Below are 17,738 nucleotides of genomic sequence, written 5' to 3' on the forward strand. Positions count from 1 at the left end.
ATAGTTCAATAGGACAGAGATGTGTAACTATAAATTTGCAAGTATAGCCTAGTGCTGGGAGCAGAGTAAGGCAGTAATATAAGCTGGAGTACTTTGGTTGCAGTGAAGGCAGATAATAAAGTAACTCCTGGGCAGGAAGACCTGGATTCGTGTCTCCATCTGTTTCCAAAACTGGAGTCTGTACCAGGGTTGATCTTCTTTTAGTGCCTGTCAGAAGCTTGTTCCTGTCAGGAGAGAAGTGCGGTGCTCTCTATGGAAGCTGACCTGAGCAGCCGTAGAAGCTGGTGGTTTAGCAGGTTGTGAATGGTGATTAGCAAGCCAGGAGGGAGGTGTGCTGGCGAAACTAGCGTTGGAAGGACCATGGGGTCAGAGAGACCTGTGTTTCTATAGTGCCTACTGTGTTACATTTGGGTGTACACATGGTAATTAGCTGCTTAATTTAATGAAATCATGTCTGCTTCTCCTGGTGACATAATATATTTGGAAAACTGCTGCTGTCATAGATATAGGCTTAGACACTGTTCTCATGAATGAAGAAATTCTGTAAATTTGAGGGCTGTTCCTTACTGGCATTAGGAAGACTTTAGTGCCCACCTCTGTGTTGTTAGTCATGAGCCAAATATTGGCTGTTAAAGCCATGTATGTTGTAAAAACAGTTGCCAGAGCTGTGATCTGTCTCAGCCTTGCTCCTCCTATGCTGAGGCGTCTGTGGATGCTGACTCCTCTGCTGTATTTGGCTGTCTCTGGCAGGTTTTGGAAGTGGTACGGTCCAACTACGACACGCTGACCCTGAAACTGCAGGACGGACTGGACCAGTATGAGCGCTACTCAGAGCAGCATAAAGAGGCCACCTTCTTCAAAGAGCTGGTAAGCTGCCTTGATTCTGCAGAATTAACAGCCCTTTTCCAAAGCCTTTGCTTACAGCCTGGGCAGTGGCATTTGTGGTATAGCTGAGCAGCCCTGTTACTCCATTGGGCTGTCTCCAAAGATAAGGCGGGAATAGGATCTGAACAGACACTGCGTGTCTCACCAGATCTGAAAGCTCCCTGGAGCTCCCTGCCCTGCAATACGTGGCTGGGGAGGAACCACCAGACTGCTCACGCCAGCAACTGGTCAGTCAGTCTCTGTCTCTTCTGCCATGGGGATCCACTGTGCTTTGTGGTGGTAAATTTGCATGGTGGAGAAGGTGACTGCTCCCACCTTGGGTTTATCATGCAGAGCAGCTTAGCCTTTTTGCTGTTGTTAAGGGGACCACAGAGTATGAGACTGAGCAGAGTATGTGATGCTGGTGAAACATGTGCCTGCTTGTTGCTTTCCTCCATCACTCGCAAAACAGGGTTCCCAAGCAAAGGCATTCTCTAGAAATGTCTCCTTCTGCCAGAGGAGAAGACTAATGGTAGGAAGCCCCACAAAAATAATACAGCGAAGACAAAACTGGGTCCAGATAATTTGGGTTGGTAGTTTTATTCTTCAGCAAGCCAGCTTGCTCACCCTGCTCTAGGGAGCCCTGACGCAACATTTTCTTGTCCGACGGCCACATCACCAGGGAGGCAATGTTTTTGTAGTGGCTGGTATCTGAGAGGAGTGCCTGTTTTTTCTCACTTTTGAATCATTACAGCTTTAGCGAAGGGAGAGATGTCTTAACTCTGGCAGCTTTCTCCACCAGTTTGAGAGCTGATTCTCTCTCCCAGCTCTGTCCTTGCTGATTGATGAGTAACTGATGCCTGCCCACTCTGTCACGAGTCTGCAAGAGTTTGGGAATGTTATGCCTCCCTCTGTCTACTGTGCTTCAGAGCAAGCATGCCTGAATTGGTTTTGCTTCCTTCTACAGAATGCTTTTTAATGTTTTTTGTGTCATTCCAGCACTGCCATTGTGTAGGATACAGGCAAAACCACTTGCAGTCACTTTCATGCCATTTTTCTGTGCTCTTGTGCCTGTTTTTGTCTCTCTGGCCTACTGTTTGATACCATGTCTGGAACACGTGCAAAGAAATTTGGCCATAGCTTTCCTGTGACATGGGCTTCTCCTATTACTGTACCCTGGGAATAAGACGCATTCATGTTTCTGTTGTCATCTGTTCTGTCCCAAGGGCTCCTGCCCTTCTCAGCCAGCTTCTCCTTCCCCAGCCTCTTGGCCACGTGATTGATTTGCTTCCCGCATGCCCCACTTTCCTCTTGGCCTGGCAGAACCTCAGGCTGATCGTGCCAATTGATTAAAATTACATTCTCAGTCCTAAGATCATCACAGCTACAAAACACTTCAGCTAAAATTATTTTCTTCCTAGACCATTTTTTTTTGCAATACCTGTGATCCCTCCCAATTTTGTATCATTTAAGAATCTGTTTAGCATAACCAGTCCCTCCTCAACTCCCTTCTGAAAATTGCCTGTCCAGGTACCCCTGGGACTCTCTCCTTAAGAGCATATGAAAGCCTGAATAATTACTGTCTACATGTGCTGATTTGACCCAGTTGTGAATCTGTTTAATCCACATTTCTCTAGATGCCCTGAGAATTGGGACCCTATTAAATGTTCTTTACTCACAGCTAGAGAAAATCCCCTGCATTCCATTAAGCTGTTCCCTCAACACAGCGGGAAATCAACCTGATCTGTTATGATTTGTCTTGAACAAACCCAGCTGGCCTCCTGTCCTCCACACTGTTTCTTACTCTAGGTGCACAGTAACTGATGGCTTTATTAATTGTTTGAACAACTCACAAAAAAGGCCCTAGTCTGCCCTGTCCTCCCCATACCCTCTTCAAACCAGGTACTTGGCTTCCTTTTTGTAAGGCTTCTGAGTCTTTACTTTGGCTTCTGTTGCTGATCTGGTGTTGGATCATATCCCCCTACCCAATGCATCATGTCTGACTGCTGAGGGTTGCAGGATTTCATGGAGGGGGCAGAGTGAAGTTGCTGCAATTTCCTTCATGGGCTGTGCCAAAGGAGCAGGGCTGGTGGTGAACTCCAGGTTTCCAGTATGGTTTCCAAACTCATGCTGGTCCCATCAGGTCTTCCTGAACAGGATCTGTTTGCAAATAATTCTTTCTGGTTTTCTTATCTCTGTCTGTGTGATTGCATTAAAGCAAATCCTTCTTGGTGGGGAATGACATGCAGGAGCCGTTTTCCTTTACGGCTGCCTTTTCATCTCTCTGTGCTCCTATTAAGTGGGTGAGCAGAAACTTCCCCAAGCCATTCTCTTGGCTCCTTTATGCTTAGAAATCTTGTTCTCACTCCTTTGACATGCTTTGCTAATGCACTGCTTCACTTTTCTGGCTTTGCCTCAGTGCTGCTCTTTCTTGCTAATCCCAAAGAAAAATCTGCTTTCTTCTCCCATTCCCTTTTCAAAGCAGCTTTCAAAGGCCTGCAGTACTGCAGCCACGTTGTGGTGGAAGGTGATGTGCAGAGTATTTTATCAGCTGGGTTTTCTGGCCTGTTGTGCTGCCTTTGAGGGGCTAAAGGAAAGAAGTTAGGAAGTTTTCTAATACTTTTTTTTTTTTTCTTTTCCTTTGAACCCTCAGGGATGTTACTTGAGGTCTGTGTTGCTTTGACAGAATGAATGGTTTGGATGTGAGCTTTTGGACCCTCGCGTTGCCGCTGCAGGAATGTGTGGAAAGAGATTCAGCATCTTTCCAAAACATTCACTGTCTTTGCAGTTGGATAGGTTTCAGCAGAGTCTCAAAATAGTCTGATTAGGGATTGATTTCTGCAGGGGAAGTTACACTAATTTGACTTCTAATTAGATGTAGTCAGTGTAAACCTTCCTCCCATTGTACAAATTTCTTAAGAGCTGCTTGTTGATTTGGAACAGGTTTAACTGATGGGACTTGCTGTGAAATAGGAGTGTCTGTAGAGTGTTGCACACGTACAACTATAATGACACACAACTAGAACTGAATAATGTTTTCCTCGCATGGTTAATGCCACCGCTTCATCCAGTCTTTCATTTACTCGTTGTTCTCTAGGTAATGGCAGCATTTCATGCATTTCCTGTTTCTTCAAAATCTGTGGGTTAAATGTCATCCAAGCTGCTAATAGGGAGAAGACAATTTTAAAAGCTCTTCTGGCCCTAGTGTGCTCCAGCGTGCTCCATACAGAAGCAAGAGAGGACACGTGCTCTGCTTTTATGTCCTTGCAGAATGAATGTTAAAGCTCTGAGCTTACTTTCTGAGGCTGGTTTTGGCCCCTTGTGTAAGCCACTCTAGAGAGCTCTGGTAGCTTCCAGGCTGGCAGCCAGGCTTGGGCTTCCCGCTGCACCATGAGCTAGAAGGACTGCTGGGCTGCAGCCTCATGGATGGAGCAGCTCAGCCAGACTGCAGGAAGTTTCTGAAGTTTATCCTTGTTACAGGCTGACACCTCCCTGTGTCCCTGTCTGGTCTTCCAACCCCAAAAGGGAGATCAGTTCTGGCTCCCTCTGCTGAGCCCTGGTGCTGGAGATAACTTGATTTAACTCTAATTTGAGCTATTCTTACCTTTTAAGCTGGTTGGCTCAGAGCTGTGTGCTTTCTCAGAAGAAGAAATGCTGGGCAGAGATTTGTAGAAATGTCAGAGTCATCTTGTATGTTGTTATCATGCCCACTCCTCTCCCCAACTTGTGTTAAAGCAGATCTAAGTCCATCTAGACAGCTCTTGACCAAAGTTTGTGTCTAAGCTCCTCTTGAAACCTGAAGCTGTCTTTGAGTGAAAAGAGCTCCACGTTGGCCCCAGGTGATCTACTCCACTGCTTCACAACCCATAGTTTTAAAAGTATTTCCTCTTTTCCAGTGTAAATCTTCTTTGTCTTAAATTAAGCTGAGTATTTCTTGCCCCATCCCCGAGGAGCAAGAGAAACATTAGTCACTGTTCTCTTCTGACCTCATTTTACATATTGGAGAGTGTTTGCTCTATTCCTCCTGAACCTTCTCTTTGCAAACTAAACAGGCTTAATTTCTTGTGCTCTGCCCCATAGCTACACTTTCTGCTAAGCCCTGTGGTCTCACCATGTGTCACTCCAGCTTCCCTTTCTGAGCTTGTAGAGACTGCTGCTGCATCCTTCTTGGAGACCTTGACGTGCATACAAGTTGGGCCTCTTCTGCTGCTGGTGCCTGGCCCCTGGCAGCTCATTTCTGCTTGTTCTTTCTGTTGCTGGGACCCATGGAAGTGCTTCTAGTCGGAATAAGGATGCTGGCTTACACTACGTATAGCATCTGGCCCTTTTCTGTAGGCACTCCCTAGGGCAGAGGACTCTCTGCATCTGTTTAGCCATGTTGTTCCCCCCCGGTCAGAGCTGGCTGGATCATTGAGGTGGGGAGCCCTCAGTAGGACTGGGACCAAATGCTGTTGGTGGGGCTCCTGCTTCCTGGCACAGAGACAGCCCAGTGCAAACCAGTGTTCTGAAAACCACTTGCAGTGGCATTTAACGTAGGGTATAACCTGTGGCTACCTGACAAGCCTTGATCCCAAGCTATTTCAGTATGGAATAAGGCAAAAGACATCATGAGAAGAGGGGCGAGGAAGTGCTGTAAGGGAACGAAGATGCATGGTGTCTCTGCCAGGCATGCCGATGAAGGAGAGTCTGTGGTTTCTGCAGATGCCATAAAGCTCAAATACTCCGTCTTTAAGTGTAGAAATCTTTGCCAGCTTGCTCAAGGGGTTGGGGTCTGTGCAATGGGGCTCACTGGGCTTCACTTCACAGCTTTCTCTTTTAACCTTCCATGTGTTGATTTGCTTCCCACTCTTACACATTCTGCCTTTTTGGGAGCTTTCTGCCCTTCTGCTCTTTTTTTCTCACCAGGGCACTGCTGACTTCTCTTCCAGCCCCCAATGCTGGATTCCTCATTCTGCTTCTATGTAATTCATCCTCCAGTGCTTTTAAAAAGCACAAAACACTAACCAGGTCAGCAACAACCTTATTATCACAGGCTCCGAGTCTCTGGGAACTGTAATCCCATTGTTTGGATGAGCTTGTGTCGGTTTTGCTTTCTGTCCCTGCTGCACAGTCGCTGACACAGATGATGTTTGACTTTGTTTTCTTGTTGCCGAGCGCAGCTGAGACTCAGCCCAGTCTGGGGCCAGCGTGTTTGGCCGGCGAGTCTGCAGGCATGAAGGGGGAAGGGAAGCTGCTGCGCAACAGGGCTGCCCAGCTCTTCTTTGCAGGCTCTGCGGGTGACCAGAAGTCTGGGCATCAGAAAGGGTTATTAGACATTGGAATGGGCTGCCCAGGGAGGTGGTGGAGTCACCATCTCTGGATGTGTTTAAGAAAAGACTGGACATGGCACTTAGTGCCATGGTCTAGTTGACAGGGTGGTGTAAGGGCAACGGTTGGACTCGATGATCCCTGAGGTCTCTTCCAACCTGATTGATTCTGTGATTCTGTGAAGGGATAAAGGTGTCTCTTCTTCAAGAGACAGCTAGTGAGCCAGCTTCAAGTGTGAGGCATTCAGCACAGAGTACACACAGCTGGCGCTGAACCTGTGGTTTTCTGCCAGCTTGGGTGACAATTTGTGCGTACAGCACAGTAGCATGGCCTCTGTCCTTTGCTTGCCTCCGTGTCTTTGGCTCTGCAGGTTCTGGAGCAGGACAGAGGCCATGGCACTGCATTCATCCAGGAGAATGCTGGCTGGCACTCCAGTGGGCACTGGTAGGAAATGCTCTTCCATCTGCAGCCCAGGAGTGCTCATTTCCCCCATCACTTAGCGCCAGAACAGGAAACCTGTCATAGCTTGTGCATCCAAACAGAGCATCCTCTCCCCTCCCTGTCTCATTTGGAATTTACTCTCTTTGCTGGGATGTCACTATAGACATTCCTGTTATTCCAGGAAGCAGCTAATCCTTAGGGATTTCTTGCTAATCTGGAGTCTCGGTGAGAGCTGGCTGCAGCAAGTTCTCTGGGGCTATAACAGCATGCAAAACGGTTTAATGCTGAACCTGGAGGCAGCAGTGTCAAAGCTGCCATCTCACGGGGAGCCAGGAAGTGTGCCTTGGTTAAAACATCTTGTTTTGTCTCTGTCAGGTTCGATCCATCAGCATCAATGTGAGGAAGAACCTTGCTTTCAACACGCTGAGCCAGGAACTGCTGCTGAAGGAATTCTCTACGATCTCTTGAAGCAGGGATGCAGCCGCTGCGCAGGGCTGACCAGAGACGGGCCTGTCTGGGCAGGGACACTACAGATCTGCAGCCGGTCGCCCCTTGCCTTCCACCTGCAGAAGGGACTGCGTTTCTTCTAGGGGAGAGCCTTGCTGCTGTGTGTTTGATCCCAAAGGCATGTGTTTCAACAGGACTGGGGCTGAGGAGAGGTGATTGGCATGTTGAGGATGAGGAGGAAGCGATTTTGTAAGGTGCCATGGGGGTGGGCAGCCGTTCCTGTGACCAAGCAATGGGAGATTCCCTCCACAGCCTCAGGGAAGATGCACTGGAAACCTTTGTAGCAGAGCTGGGGAGAGCTCACAACCAAAATAATAAAACCAGTCCAGCTGTGTGAGACAGTTCTGGGTTGAGATCGCTTGCCTGCTCTGTGGGGAAAGCTCTCTGATCCCAGGTGAGGGCTGTTCTTTTCCATCAGCCTGGATCAACCTGCCCTCTTACAATGTAGGTCAAATCCACTGCTGTCCCATTGGGAATGGCTTTGGGGTATAAAAGAGTTTCCCCAAGGAGCAGAACTTGCTCACTGCTGGCTCCTGATGTCAGAAGGTGTCACTTGAACCAAGCCATCGGATTACTGGAGAAGGAGAAATTTTGCTTCCAAGGCTGTTGGCTTACAGGGTCCGGTCTGAGCCAGTGTGCAAGCATATGGGTCATCAAACAGAGCACTTTGTAACTGCAGACCAGCTCTGCTTGGGGTCACTGTTGCTTCCAGTAGCCCAGCTCATCTCTGCTGTTTCTAAGGTTGAGGGATATTTTTAGATACTCCAGTTTCATGGGGCAGAGGACAGGCTGACTCCCTCCCACCACTCCCCTTATTCCCCATCAGAGACTGCATTGCGACAATCCTCCTCTTCCTCACAGGAACGTCTGCCTTGCACATGTTTGCAAGTGCCTGGTGACCTTCGTGAACTAAGAAGTCCCCATTTTTTCCCTTGTGTGTAGCACGCAATTAAAATGCAGCTGGAGAAGTAGTTACTTCACTTTCTCGCTTGCCCTCCCATCTTCACCGAGCGACTTGCAGCAACAGTCTGCTGAGAACTTCCTAAGGAAGAGCTCTGGGATGATGTTCTGGGGTACTTGCTGCTCCAGAGCCAGTGTTTCTGAGGTGCCCAGGTCCAGCGGAGCCTGTTCTGAGCACTGTGTCAGGCTGCCAACTCAGGAATATGCAGCATAAACACCAGTTCCCTGCTCATGCATTTTCAGCTCCCAGCAGTGATGTTAGGATCTGGCCTGACTTGGTGGACTGAAGTAGAGAAGTTAGTTACATCCCAGATCCACTTTTTTTCTCTAGAAAACATTTTTTTAAAAAAAAGTGCCTAGTCCTGCTCTTAGCCTCGTAGGTTAGTGTGAGTACGTGAATGTCATGCTCGTTTCCAGCCATTTTTAGGCAAGGCTTATTCAAGGTAGCGTGTGTTAATTGTGTTAATGTTTCATCTTTACCTGCCATGAGTATGGGAAACTGAAAGCCGTGACCTTGGTCGCAGAACCCAGTGAAGACCGTATATTTTCCGTGGGAGCACTGGCTTCTCCCAACAGACGATACTTTGCCTCAGCACAGCATTGTCTGGCTTTATCAGCTAAGCCAGATGCTTATTTGCTTTCCTGCCATGCAAGTGTGTGGAAATGTGTACAAGTCCGAGGGATGGTGCTTGGGACAACAACCAGGCTCCATAAAATCACTCTGCTTGTGAACAGGCCAGGGCAGGTGGGAGGAGGCCATTTCTCCAGTGCAAAAATGAGTAAAAATGGTTTGCAGCACATGGCACTTGTCTGTATGTGTGGGGAGCTCTTGCTAGACCATCTCACCTCTGGGGGGGGGGAGTTTCTTCCCGAAGGGGGCTTGAGGTGCAGTCCCAGCATCACTGCTGTCAGAGCATTGAGTCACCCAGCTGTCCACGTCTCCTTTTCTCTGACCCCAGACAGGTGAGAGAGTGGGGGATGAGTCTGCCTCTGCCTTGGCAGCCTCTGGGATTTTCAGCTTTTCACCCTGGGCTCAGCTATCGAAGGTCTCGTCTCCCCCATGGTGCTCCCTTGCTGGGATGAACTAAGAAGCCCAGGCTGTGACTGGGGCCAGCTCCTGAGGTCAGTCCTCATCCAAGGCTGAGCTGGGGAAGACTGTGACACATGTCCCCTTGTCACACTGTCACCAAACCAAGCACTGTAAATGGATGTACATACAAACCTCGAGCTCAATAAATAGCAGAGCCCTGCCTGGCCAGAGTGTGCAGTGTTTGTCCTTCACAGAGGGGAGAGTGGGGTAGTTATGGGGGTGGCCCTCTCACCCTTTGGTGGCATGCTGGCTGCAGCAGGACAGTCGCTTGCCCTTGGGCTCTTCCTGCCTGTGCAGAGGGAGGTTGGGGTGCTGCTCAGCGGTGCCTCCTCCTTGGTCCAGGCTGCAGGTACCAGCCAGTAGTCAGCAGCGTTATGTGCCCCTGGGGCTGCCAGCAAGGAAAACAGGAGCAAGGCTGAGAGCCTGTGAATGTGAGCGAGGGATGCGGAGATCTACATGTGCACAGTGTGATGCTCTCTCTGCTGCTGGTGTCAGCAAACTCCTGCTCACAGATTCTGCTGCAGATTTGCCTGTTTTGTTAAAAACACCCTACTACTGCTTGTGTTTTGAGGCCAGCTTGAACTGAGCAGAAAGTCATTTGACTCTAACATTCCGCCTCAGGATGTGGCTGATGGCCCCAAACTTTCCCATATCTCATCTGAGCTATTGAGTATATTATATCTAATTCATAACCCAGTCTATTGTTGGAAGAGCTGGTTTTGAGGCTTGGGGAGGGTGGGGAGAAATCAGATTGCTGCCTTTAAATTAGGCAGCCGCTGCAGGGAGACAAATATTTTACAAAATAACGACCAGATTCTGGAGGAGAAAAATTGAGTTTGAGCTAAACTTTGGAGGGAGTTATTAAAAATTGATTTGTAAGTGCCACTGTGATTTTTGGTATCATCTCTTCTTCCCTAGCTCTTGCAGGTCCCATTTTTCATGCAGACTTGAGGGAGATGCAGCTCATCAGGAGCCGAGTCTCCCCTGCCCAGGCTGTGGGTTGTCAAAGGAGGCACCGTCCCTCGGGCACAGGGTACCGACAGGAGGCTGGTGGGGGGAGTCAGTGTGATGGTTTGGCTGCTCCTTGTGAGTGGCAGGAGCAGACCCTGAGTCTTGCGTATCAGCAGCCAAAGAGCAGGGTGCACCTTTGCCCACCTGCTCTGTTTGGTTTGCAAACCTCTTCATCGTAGCACGGGGGCCATATCACTGTAGGATTGAGCTGCCCTTCACTTGAGCCTGTACTGGTGCCCATTGGGGTGGTTTTTTCTCCCTGCCTGAAGAATTGCATGTTGTTCCCCTACTCTGGGGTCCTGCTGGGCTGTTGCATAGTGGGTGTTGGGAGGAGAAAGACTGCTGTCATGGGGAGAGCTGTCTCCTAGACAGCACTTGCACAGGGCATCAGCCCTAGTGTGCACCTTCTGTCTCCCCACACTTCCCTCCTGGGATGGAGCAGGTGTCCTTCCCAGCTCCCAGCATGGCGGGCAGAGGGAGATGCCGTTACCCTGCCAAGTCACAGCTGCCATCGTGTGTGTCGGGCTGGTGTGCGGCCAGCAGTCTGCGGTAAGGTGTACAGCTGGCTCTTGGCGCTCGCAAGCAGCTCTCCATCTCGGTGTCAGCACCAAAGCCTCCTGGATATTTATTTTCATCTCTGTTTTCTGGGCTCTGTTTTCTTGTTTGGTACTTGTTGGGATGAGCAAGGGCTGCAACCTGTCTGTGCTGAGCAGGGTTGTACTGGACAGAGGTTTGTCCCCATGGAGGTGATGGGGGTTGTTTGGCAGATGAGCTGTTGCAGTAACATGAAAAGGGGTAAAGACCGGCTTTGGGAGCTGCAGACATCCAAAGGGGACAGGATAAAGATGGGCTTTTCCCCCAGAACTTGCAGTGGAAACTAATTAATGTCTTTGCTGGCATTTTCAGGGGGAGGACAGACAGAAAAAATAAATGGTGAATTGTGGTGGTTTAACCCCAGCCAGCAACTCATCCCCACACAGCCGCTCGCTCACTCCCCCCAAAGTGTTTAACAGGTAAAGCAAAAGCCGCACACACAAGCAAACTAAAACCAGGAATTCATTCACCACTTCACATCAGCAGGCAGGTGTTCAGCCATCCCCAGGAAAGCAGGGCTCCAACACGTGTTACAGTTACTTGGGAAGACAAACGCCATCACTCTGAATGTCCCCCCCATTCCTCCTTCTTCCCCCAGCTTTTATATGCTGAGCATGATGCCATGGGATATCCTTTTGGTCAGTTGGGGTCAGCTGTCCCGGCTGTGTCCCCTCCAAACTTCTCATGCACCCCCAGCCTGCTCGCTGGTGGGGTGGGGGGAGAAGCAGAAAAGATCTCAACTCTGTGTAAGCCCTGCTCAGTAGTAACGAAAACAACTCTGCACTGTCCCATAGCCCCATTCCAGCTACTATGGAGAAAATTAACTCTGTCCCAGCCAAAGCCAGCACGTGAATGACAGTCTGGGCAGGAGGCTGGAGAAGGGCTGTTGGAGGGCTGTGGGACCTGGCCTTCCCTGCGGCGCTGAGTCCGTCATGCTGCGCAGAACCCTGCTTCTCCCCACTGCAGCACGGTGTGGGTGAGCTCGGGGGGACACTGGACAGGCACAGGGGTGACCCCAAATAAATGGGACAGGCACCACCCTTGGGTGAGCATCGCTGGGTGCTTGGCTCGCTCCAGTTGTCTTGTCCGCATCTGGAGGGCCGGGACAAGCGTCGGGTCCTGGCCCCTGCGGGAGCAGCCGCTGCGGCTCCACGCTGCGCTCCCCTCTGCCAGCTCGGCGGCCTCTGCTCTCCCGTGCTGTCCCTCCAGGGCTAATTGAATCATGTGGCTGGAAATTGAATCCAATTGAACAGATTAAATGAGCCGGGCTTGCCGCTCGCTGCTGCGCAGCTCCGAGCCTTGCCAGGCTGCTGCCAGAGGCTGGGAGCTCCCGGGAGTCCTGTGGGGGCACGAAGGGGCTGGGGAGGCTACAGGGAGATGGACACCCACTGGGCTGGGCTCTTCTCCAGCTCTGCTTTGACAGATGAACCCTCAGCTGTTTCTTGGTGATGTGTATCCTGTCTGGGTCCCAGGGCCCACGGGTCACTCTGCTACAGGCATGTACCAGTTGGGTTTTGCTCATTTGCTCTCTGAAGCAATTAGTGACTAATTAGCTGGAGCCCCCCCTGCTCTAGGGTTCAACCAGAGCCCTCCCGGCAGTGTAGAGGGGTGAGGATGCTGCAGTGACCCATGGCTGTGGCAGCCACGGCTGCGCCCTGCTCAGCAGCTCCGAGGTGGTTGCTCTCCCAGTGTACAGCAAGTGATGCTCCAGCAGCACCTGTCTGCGTCACCATGCGCCTTGCTTTCAGCCTCTCTGCTATGGCCATTGCCAGAACAACAGGATGGGATGGGCAACAGAGAGCAGCGTGCCGAGACCACGGTCGCAGCATGGACATCCCCTCCTGCGGAGGTGAGCTTGGAGGATGCACGTCTACAGCATGGACTTGCTCATTACAGAGATGCACACTCGTTTTCATAGCAGACCTGAGCTGCTGAAAGGGCCCCTGGTGTGGCATCCAGCGTTGTGTAAGTGAAGGCTAGAAATAGTATCTGGTTCCTCTTTAAATAAAAGCTGAGCCCACAGGCACTGAGCACACAAACACAAGATGCTCTATAATGCTGGGAGGGCTCGTGAGACTTGGGGCACCTCCTGAGTCCGGGAATGCCCCAGTCCACTCTCCACTCTCTAAAACAAGTGCTTTTCTTTGCCCAGATTTTGCATCTGTTATGCAGAAGTGGCAGAGAAACGTGCAGGGTGGGCACAGAGCCCCCCACAGCCTGCCCAGCAGTGGGGCCGTGCCAGGGAGTCCCTCCTTGCTGGAGGCGTGGGCAGAGGCAGGTACGTGACCGGCTTTTGAAGATGCAGAGTGTGATGCAAAGTCCTTTCTTCCTCCTGCACACCCAGATTTCTCCCACCTGCTGGTTTGCATTTGACAAAGGAGGTTCCCTTTCTCCTGCAGCATTCCTGCTTGCAAGGCTTGCCCAGCAGCTTGCAGGCATCTGCTTCTCCTCTAGCTTTGCAAGATTTTCATCAGCTGAAATCCCCCCCCTCCCAAATCTGAGTCTCACGGTGGCTCCCACCTACCTGTGTGTCTCTGCAGGGTGGGTTACCGGAGATGGGAGCAGTCCTCCTCAGTGTGTGTCCTGGGTGATGCTCTGCTGGGGCATCACTTCTCCAGGACCTGCTGGTCTGCTGTAGCTGCTCCCCTGGTCCTCAGGACCCCAGGCCTGCAGAGATCAAGCAGCTCGTCTGGGTCTTGTGCCATCCAGATTAATTTCCTCTGCAGGTGTAGTAAATACTGTGGTTTATTCCTGAGTGAGGCCATTTGCCCTTCCTGGAGCCCCCCAGCCGCTTGCATGGCCATGAGCATTCCTCCTCCGGGCTGGGGAGCTGCATGGCCCCTGGGAGGGGAACAGCATCCCCGTGCTGAGCTGCTCATCTGCGTCTAAGGCTGCTGTTTGCTGGCATTTTTGCAAGGGGTGAAGCTGCCTTAAGGAGCTCCCGTTTCTGCCCTCTGCTCCCGGAACCGGCCCCTGTGTGCTGTGTGCCGTGTCCCAGCACGGGAGCTGCCCGGGAGCCCTCTCTACCCGGGGAGCAGAGCTGTCCCTCACCGCCGAGCGTAAATCTGAGCCCAGAGGCACCAGGTGACCGCAGCCAAAGTAAGATTAATGGCATCTGCTGAGAGCGCATCCCGAGGACTGCTATTGATGACCATGGCTTTAAAATACTGTTAACAGTGGATAAAGCACCGTGATTTAGAGCACTCAGCAATTACATCTCTGTTTGAAATTTCCTAAAGATAGGATCAGACTCCCGAGTCCTGCTCTCTGCTTTTCCAATAGAATTAATAAGAATGGAGATATGCAATTAGACAACGCGCAGGCTGGTAGAGCAGATCGATGCCTTGTGGTTACCTAATGAAGTGTTAAATTGCATCTCTCCCTCTCCCCGTCCCCCTGTAACAGCCGCAGCAGGCTGTTTGCAGAGGGGGCTTGCAGGGCTCGTGCCTGGGGGAGAACCCCCTGCATCCCCTCTACCCCAGCCCGGCTTCATGGCGGTGGGGTGCAGACCCCAGTGCTCCTTGCCTCATTTCCAGGCTCTTCTGGCTTGTGTGGGTGGGAGCAGTTTGGGATCGTCTAGGGCTTTGTGTCAAGCCTGGGATTTTCAGCAGGGCTCCGTGGGGACATGTGCTCCCAGCAGCAGCTGAGAGCAGGCTGCTGTCCCCAGAGCTAGGGGGTCCCGGTGGGGGCCTGGAGGCATGGATGAGCCGAAGGGATGGATGTTCAGGAGAGGAACTAGGTACGGGGATGGTTGTGGGTGGGCTCGGCTCAGTCCAGCCTGGGTCTGGACGACAGCTCCACCTTCAGCAGGGCTCTGCATCCAAGCCTCTGGGCAACGCCGGAGCATCCCCAAACTCGTCCCCTTCGCCAGTTACTCCAGACGAGGCTGCGTTGGCCACACGCTGACCTGGGGACAGAGAAGCCTCCTGGACAGCGTGGCCCTGCACACACCTCCCGGCCCCTCTCACCCTGGCTCAGAGCTGTTCCTGGCTGTGGCTCTGCTGCCCGGCGAGCAGCATTAATCCCGTGCAGATGTCTTTTATCCAAGTGCTGCTGCCGCTGACACGGTGACAGATAGGCCACTTAGGGAACGTGCCTCGTGCCCGGGCTGATGCGAAGGGGTGATTTCCATCACGGTGAGGGTGGACGGGTGGTCCCAGGGACACCCTGCTGCCAAGAGACACACAGCCTGGGGTGCACCTCAGGGTGCAGCACCCCTCACACCCCCAGCTCGCCTCCCTCCTTGCATCTCCTGCCTGCCACTGTGTTCTCCATCCCCGTTCCACCCACTGCTGGCTGTGCCAAGCCCTGGGGCTGGTTTGTGTGGCCCTATTTCCTCCATGGCTCTCTGCTGCTCTCTCAGAGATGAGCTCGGGGACCTGGGTTGCATCCACAGGACCCCTGCCCACCCCAGCAGGCTGGATCCAGCCACCCGCCTGGCCACTGTACTTCCCTGGCCCTGGCATTGGGGTATGGGCTTCACGGTGAGCTGTGGCCTGTTTGCTGTGGAGCCTGTGCCACTTCTCGGCCAGCTGGGGCATGGCCCTCCCTCCCAGTTACCCCTTGTAACTGGGATCTGGGCTTGCAGAAGCCACCAGAGCTCTTCCGATCCTCTGGAAACAGTTAATCCGGCTCCATCTGCAGCAGCGTGGACCACCAGCCCTGCCTGCGGACAGCTCCTGCCCGCCCCAGACCTGCTGATTGCTTTCACGGCAGACACGGACGTGGCCAGTGGCAGCGGGGCTGTGCGAGGCGCCTGGGCGTTCGTTAAAGCCTCAGACGCCGCTTAGGCGATTTTCTCCAGCCTGTCCCAGCCTGTCTGCATCTGCCGCATGTCCCGGTGAGACCTGCCGCAAAGGATGCTCTCTGCGCTCCGGTGTGACTTTGCCGCCGCGCCCGTCCCTGGCCAGACGCGGTTACCGAGGCGTCTCAGCGCCCAGTGCACCCACAGCCCGGCCCCTGCCTGCGCCTGGGCAGGCGGGCAGAGACCAGACCCGTTCCTGCCACAGAAAGGCAGCAGGAGCTGGCTGCTCCCACCCCGTCATCCTGCAGACCCCTGGCTCCCAGTGCCCGGAGGAACATTTAGGTGGGGACGTTGAATTTTTCCCGAACAGAGAAAGGCTCAAAGGCTGTGAAACCTGGCAGGATGCCCAGCCCTCGTGTCTGCTAAGGAAAGGAGCTGTGACCAGTGACCAAGTGAGCTGTGTCCCCCGTTTTCTACACAGCAGGGGGGGTAGGCTGTGTCAGCCTGGCCCTGGGGCTACCCCATCCTACCCTGTGGTACCCACCAACCCACCCAACTTTCTCCCCTCTCCCCAGCCTGGCAAAGCATCTCTCGCTTGCCTGCAGGAACAGGAGCACTTAGCTGGGATAAAAATAGCCATGTTTGCCTCCCGATGGACTGGGGATGGCGGAAGGTGAAAACTTCCCCCTTGCAGCTCTGCTGGGCCCGCCACGTCCGCAGCAGGATGGACCCGCAGGATGCTGGAGATGGGGCAGGTGAACCTGGGCACACCTCACACAGCCCTCCCCACCGAGGTCCTCCCTGTGACACTGCTGGTCCTCAGGAGCTGCCAAGAAGATGTGGCCAAGGATGCGATGGAGAGGATGGAAGGAGGACGGAGAGGGCAAGGAGCAGTAGGATGGACAAGCCCAGCAGCACAGGGGGTCCCTGGGCTGGCCAGACTCTGGCTAAGCAGATGGGGCATCGCCAGGGCCATTCAGAGAGTTTCTCTCCAGCCAGGCTGCGCACACGGGCTCTGCGGGGGTGGCCGGGCCACGGGGAGGGCCGGGGGAATGTGTTTAGTTCTCCAAGCATTTCTCCACTGCATTTTCCTCACTAAATGGCTCTTATTTTTAGATCCAGGCAGTTGCTAAGCATCGCTGCCTCGCTAAGGCGGCTGCTTTCATGGCTTGACACCAAAGCACGCTGACAACACGCTGCCGCATGAGCGTGGCCCTCCCTCCTTGCTGCTCCGGATTCCCTTTCTGTCCTGCGGCTCCTGTGGGCCAGGAGGTCTGGGCTGGGTGCAGGGACCGGGACGGGATGCTTTTCCTCCCCTCATAGCCCCTGCTCCCCTCTGTCTCTGCACAGAGTAGGAGACAAAGGGAGGAGAGGTGGGAAATGCTGGGAGCTGGGCAGCCCCTCGAGATGTGCCCAGGACCCCTGGCACGGTGCAAACAGGCAGCACATGGGGAGCAGCATGACAAAACCCCCTGGCTTTACCCGTGGTGAGGACTCCCCAGCGCGGTGCACGTCCCCGGGACCACATCGTGCACAAATAGCAGCAAGTAACTGGGGACAGCAGCGGGACCTCCAGCCCCCAGTGCCAGGTGTACTGGTGGGGCTGTGAGCTCCTCTCTCGGCAGCACTGTGTCCCTGGAAGCCCCCCGGAGCTGTGCTGCTGCTTCATCCCTCCCCCAGGGCTGCAGGAGATGGGGGGGAAATCCTGCTAAAGGCTCCAACCCGGCATGGGCACGCCGTGCTCGGGCTGGGGGGCAGCAGGGGGGCACGCTCCTGTGCTTGGCTGCAAGCTGACAGATTTGGGCCACCTTCTCCACACCTCTGCTGCGGCCCTCAGCCACTGCACGTCCCCTCTGCTTCTGACCAACTGCCCATCCAGCTTCTGGGCAGGGCTGGGGTCCCCCTTCCCCTGTATCTCCTGGGGGTCCCGAGGCACAGCCCGGTGTGGGCATCGACACGCAGGGCTTGGGGGGCCCTCGCTCGCCCACAGCGGGGTGTGGGGGGGTCTGCACTCCTCCTGCCCCGTGCCTTCTCCATCCCCGTCCCCTTCTCCATCTCTGCGCGGTCCCCGACCACCGGGGCTCACCCAAACCGCCGCAAACCCCACCTCGGTGCAGCCCGGAGCAGCTCCCTCCCTGCCTCTTCCCCAGAGCCCCCCACCCACACTCCAGCCGTGCCTCAGTTTCCCCGCGGCGGCGCGGCGGAGGGCGGCGGGGCCGG

General features: G+C 53.4%; 1 protein-coding gene across 5 annotated transcripts in view; it reads left to right on the plus strand.

Moving 5' to 3' along the window:
* ARMH3 (armadillo like helical domain containing 3) overlaps positions 1–9,992 on the plus strand; it is a 131,435-nt gene extending 121,443 nt beyond the window's left edge. For all 5 annotated transcript variants that reach the window (XM_068398340.1, XM_068398342.1, XM_068398341.1 and 2 more), the window contains 2 exons: positions 751–867; positions 6,988–9,992. In XM_068398340.1, coding sequence (XP_068254441.1) covers positions 751–867; positions 6,988–7,080 — 210 coding nt within the window. In that variant the 3' untranslated portion in view covers positions 7,081–9,992. The remainder of the gene's footprint in view (positions 1–750; positions 868–6,987) is intronic.
* Positions 9,993–17,738: the final 7,746 nt, after the last annotated feature.

This window comes from Nyctibius grandis, chromosome 4 (genome assembly GCF_013368605.1).
Source record: "Nyctibius grandis isolate bNycGra1 chromosome 4, bNycGra1.pri, whole genome shotgun sequence".
Lineage (NCBI taxonomy): Eukaryota > Metazoa > Chordata > Aves > Nyctibiiformes > Nyctibiidae > Nyctibius > Nyctibius grandis.